This window comes from Anomaloglossus baeobatrachus, chromosome 3 (genome assembly GCF_048569485.1).
Source record: "Anomaloglossus baeobatrachus isolate aAnoBae1 chromosome 3, aAnoBae1.hap1, whole genome shotgun sequence".
NCBI lineage: Eukaryota > Metazoa > Chordata > Amphibia > Anura > Aromobatidae > Anomaloglossus > Anomaloglossus baeobatrachus.
In genome coordinates this window covers 670,772,013-670,777,467 of record NC_134355.1, presented here as the reverse complement: position 1 = coordinate 670,777,467, position 5,455 = coordinate 670,772,013, and the positions used below count along the sequence as shown (strand labels likewise).

The following is a 5,455-nucleotide window of genomic DNA, read 5'->3' as shown; positions in this document are numbered from 1 at the left end:
CTGTCCCTGTTCCGCAATTCCTGGTTTGACCCTGCATGACTACTACTCTCATCGGACTGCAGCCTTCCACAGGTAGTGATCACCAGAGCCCTGTGTAATTCCAAATCCCTGTATAGGGGTTAAAGGGTTTCAGGGTTCTGGGGGTCCTGCTTGGTGAGTGGCTTCCCTCTAGCCTCCCCATTACAGCCCATCTGAGTCTGTGGATCCAGGCAGGCGTTACACAGAGACACACAGAGACAGACACACAAAGACAGAGACACAAATGTAGACACACACACAAAGAGACAAACCAAACAGAGACACACACAGACACATACACAGACACACACAGAGACACAGACACACACAGAGACTGATACAGAGATAGATACTCATAGAGACAGAGACACACAAAGTCTGATACAGAGACACACAAAGAGAGACACACAGAGACAGAGACACACATAAATAGACACAGATACAGACAGAGACCCACAGAGACAGGCACAGAGATATAGACACACAGAAACAGAGACACACAGAGACACACAGAGACCGACATGGAGATATATAGAGACAGACACACACACAAAGACACACAGACACTGAGACAGTCATCGAAACACACAGAGACACACACACAGAGACAGCGACACACAGAGACAGACACACAGAGACAGACACACAAAGAGAGAGAGAGGCAGACAGAGGGAGACAGACAGTCAGACATAGAAGGAGACAGACAGAGTGGGAGAGTGATAGAGACTGAGAGACAGTCATTATCCCGGGCAACACCGGGTACTACAGCTAGTGTATAAATATTGCAGCAAATAGGTGCGTAGGTAGCATTCATACAGCCCCAGAGGAATTGCAGGAGCCCTGCCCCCACTTATTGACAGGTAACAGAGAAGTAGTAATATAAACAGCATATATTTGAGCAAAAAAATAGTATAGTAATGCTATAGATAAGAGAATACGATTCCAGGACATGATTAGTATCTGTCAGTTTCTTCACATTATTTTTAAAGGTTGTAAACCATGATTCTCTGCACACTATACAAGTTTACATTTCCTGGGTCTCTTCAATAACAGCTAGCACCCCGTGAGAGCAGCAGACTTTTGGAAACCATCCCCTTGTTTTAGGAGATTAGTAGTTTCACAAAGTAGCCCTGAAGGTGGAATTTTAATCAGGAGTCAAAATAGTGGTGAGGGGCCATGGTGCGCTGTAATATTGGGAATGGGGGATATTGTGTTTGTTTGCCCCCAGGGTTAGTCCCTTGCGCCCCATTTTGGAAGGACTGGTAGAGAAGGGATTCTTATGCCAGGTTCCGCAGCAGAGCCAACCTATCCGGAGCCCTTTCTCTAGGGGTCCCAGGTCAGCCTGATGATCCAAAGACCACTGGCTTTAATCTAAACTCCCATATATTGCTCCTATACATATATTAAAGCTAAATCAATATCTTCATGTATTAATTTTCTTTCTTGATGTCCTTAGCTATGAAAAAAATAACGGCTACCCTATTATCATTGCTGAAGCCAAGTGTGAAATGGCTGGTTGCACGGACGCCAACGGAAATGCACTCAACAACCTAAACTCCGTCCCCATCAGACAAGAGATCCTGGTCCTTCACCGTGAGATGCAGGGATGCCACTCTGTCTTCAAACTGGTGAAAAAGATGGTGACGGTGGGCTGCACCTGCGTACGACCCCTCATCCAAGAGCAGCTATAAAGAGGAGGGGATCCAGCTCCGGCACTAGAGAAATTCCCAAAGATATATATCATTCTTGTTTATTATATGTAAAAGTTTTATAAAGATTTTGAAAAAAATTAACGTAGCACTGGTTAAGTGCAGGTATTCTGGTTGTAAATTCACAACCGATATTTACTTTTTACATTTTTTTGTATTTATATATTTATACTTTTATATGGAAGTGATATGTGATACAATGTATTTATTCTTATATGCAAAGGAACAATAAAAGTACAATGTAACGACCAAGTGTGGTGGACCGGTAACTGAATGGGCCAATGGCTTTAAGAGTGTAACGCTCGCCGCCGGAGACATTAAAGTGGTGAGCAGAAATGGACCCACTGGACCACAGGAGAACTTCGGGCTTACTCTTTAGTGGACAGACTTAAATAAGCGCCTGCCACGAGGTGGACACCAGGTACAACTCCCAGAGCAGAGACCAGGGCTGTGGCAGCTGAACCCTAAGGGAAGGGTAGACACAGGAGTAAGCAGGTTGAGGCTGGAGGCACGGCCGGGACAGACAGGCACAGTTTCTGATGTAGCAAGGACTACCAGGGTAGCTGAGGCTGGAGGCATGGCCGGAGTGGACAGGCACAGCCCCTGTTGCAGCAAGGACTACAGTGGAGCTGAGGCTGGAGGCGCGGCCAGGATGGACAAGCTGAAAAGTAGTACACTGTAACAAAAGCACAAAGAGACAAGGGGACCTGAAAGCTAGCTGGCTGGGGAACAAAAACACTAGCTAACTAAACATGTTGATCAGGCACCTCCCCTAGTGGGAGAGAGCCTTATGTACCCAGTGCGTCTCAGCGATAGACACTTCCTGGGAGTTGGAGGCGCGGCCAGGATGGACAACCTGAAAAGTAGTACACTGTAACAAAAGCACAGCAGACAAGGGGACCTGACAGCTAGCTGGCTGAGGAACTAAAACACTAGCTAACTAAGCATGTTGATCAGGCACCTCCCTTAGTGGGAGACAGCCTTATGTACCCAGTGCCTCTCAGTGATAGACACTTCCTGGGAGTGACGCACTGACCCTTTAAGAAAAGGGAAGTGCACACGTGCGCCCCCAATAAACACTCCCGGAGGACCTGTGCTGTGTGCACAGGCCACAGAAGGAAGAAGCAGAGAGCACACACATGAGGGAGTAAGAAGACGCTGGAGCACATGGTGAGGGACAGCCGCAGGGATGCCAGCGGTAGAAAGAGTTTTTTGGAGTTTTTAACAAATTTGACCCCTAAATATGCATGTAATTCTTTGTATTAACTAGGTTGCAGGATAAGCAACCAAAGGTATGAAATGAAACTCTTAGGACCCTTCATCTATGATGTAGCATTTGTAATTCTACTATCTTCTAATCACCATATTTCAATATACAAACTGCATACGTTGTAAAAGAAACTTGATTATGCAGGTGCACTTACTTTAAAAATCCATTTCATAATCCTGGTTTTATTGTTAGCATTTTATGAGTAGAGATGAGTGAACCCCTCACGGTTTGGCGAACCGAACCAAACAAGTGGCACGTTCCCGAACCTTTATCGATCTGAACTTCAAATCTTTATCGAACCCTTCCAAACCCCATTGAATTCAATGGGATGCCAAATGTCAGGCACAGAAAACACCTTTATGGAGGTCGAAAAGCTTCCAAAACAGCAAATATATGTTTTACAGTCCAGCACCACTGTCTTGGTATAGCCATTCATTTCCAAGGCTAATGATAGAAGAAATATAGAGGTGGATGAGAGACAGGTGTAGGGCTGGTGCTCCCGTACGCCTGCCAGTACAGACAAGACACAACTTGGAGACCTATGTAGTAGTCTCGACATTAAAAAATCCTTCCAGGGACACAGTGGTAAGCAGCCCAGCCATACTGCCACCACTAGGTTTGCACCCTAATCACGCATGGCCTTCCCTAGCTCCAGGTTCAGTGGAGCCACGCATTTATCAAACTTGGTCACCAAAGTACCGAGAGAAGAGCAGCTGGATATTCCTGATGACATATTCACTTCTATAATACATGTGGAAAGGGAGGAGAAGGAGATGGAAGAACAGGGTCTGCCACCTATGTTTGTTTTGATAATGCTGGCATGTTTGATCCATCTACCATGTGTGGTCCATCTGACTGTGTGACGCCCTGACAAAATCAGGTTGTCACAGGAGATTGCATCTATCTTCCAGATGCAGGACTCTCTCCTCCTTGTCCTTCCAACACAACTCCACACACAGGTACAAACACCAGCCACATAAGCCTAGTCACCCCCCCAGGACAATAGGGGCACACCAGTGGGCGGGGCCAGGCAGATGGTGACGCCCACCTAGGGGTTCTGAGGTGTTAAGGGGAGGGAATGTGCTGCCCCCGTGCCAGCAGCCGGTGCTGCTCAGATCCGGACCCACTGTGTGGCTCGAGGGATCCTCTGGACCTGGGGGTCACGTGGACATGAAAAGGGGGGTGTAGTTGTACGGCCTTGACCGTATTCGGTTTGTGACACCACCCATGGTGTGTGGTGAAGTGGGTCACCACCGCTGCTGTTGTGGGATACCCGGGGGAGAGCAGCCGGATGTTAACCCCTCCGTGGGTAGGGATGGTTGCCCCGGGGCCCAGTGTCTCTGTGCAGAGTATGGCGATGGCAGGGGCCTGCGCGCCCAGACGTACCAGGGGATGTTTGGATATTCACAAGTAAATGAATCACATGAGTCTTTTGGTAAACCAAGGTGCTGGTGGCCGGCCGCCGTGGCCGGTTGTACTCTGGTCCCCCACCCGGGCAGGTGGTCGCCATCTCTTACTCTGCACTGGTTGTGGTTGTGTGTTTGGACTTCCCGGTGTGGAACACGGGAGTCCGCTCCCGGCTTTCTGTGTGCCTGAAGAGCCATGCCCGCTGACGCTGACCCGTGGGATCTATGGGCCCTGGCGGTTGCTCTATCCCTATCTGTGGGTGGTTGTCTGCTTTTGGGACTTTGGTTGGGACAGGACCTGTAATCCTGCCCTCAATCGGTTGATTAGCTACGCAGTTGGTTCTGGTCCTGGCTTCAGGGTCCGAGTACCCCCTCTGTGCACGGTTTCCAGTCGGGTCTCCGGTGTCGGTACTGGCGGGCTCCAACCCTGCTCCGGTCCTCCTCGGATCTGCTGAGCCGTCTTTCCATCTCCTGCTGACGGAGACCACCGTCTGCCATTTAGCCAAGGTACCAGGGCTCCGACCCTGGTACCGTTCAACTTGAACTTCTCCTCTGCTGGAGCTACACCTAGCTCCAGCCCACACTCCTCTCAACTTGAACTCCAACTTAGTCTGTTTGCTTCACTGCTTAACTGACTAGAACTCTTTGTTTTCCCACCTCGGGCTGTCTAGATCCCTAGGTGGGCGTTCCCTAACCACCTGGTCCCGCCCACTGGTGTGCCTGTCTTGTCCTGAGGGGGGTGACTAGGGTTTCAGGTCGGCTGTATGTGACCTAGGTGAGGGATGGTGTTGTGAGGGGGGCCTATTGTGTGACTACCTGGTTTTGCTAGGGCGTCACAGGAACACAGAGAAAAGTTTGGACAGTGGAAGTGAGAGGAGTGAAGTGGTAGTTGGGGGTTATAGCTCCCGGACTACCGGACTACCTGAGCTGACTAGGTGGCAGACGGCAAAGCAGGGCCACAGACGACGGAGATCCTGTCGCGGGAGACCTTAAGTGGACCGGGGCAGGGTTGTAGCTCGCCGGTGCCGACAGCGGAAATCCGGTCCGGAGGG

At 49.5% G+C, this 5,455-nt stretch overlaps 1 protein-coding gene across 1 annotated transcript in view; it reads left to right on the top strand.

Annotated features, from left to right (window-relative positions):
- The window catches only part of LOC142295739 (interleukin-17A-like), a 4,999-nt gene extending 3,290 nt beyond the window's left edge, over nt 1–1,709 (top strand). Inside the window, exon 3 of the mRNA XM_075338831.1 lies at nt 1,475–1,709. Coding sequence (XP_075194946.1) covers nt 1,475–1,709 — 235 coding nt within the window. The remainder of the gene's footprint in view (nt 1–1,474) is intronic.
- Nucleotides 1,710–5,455: the final 3,746 nt, after the last annotated feature.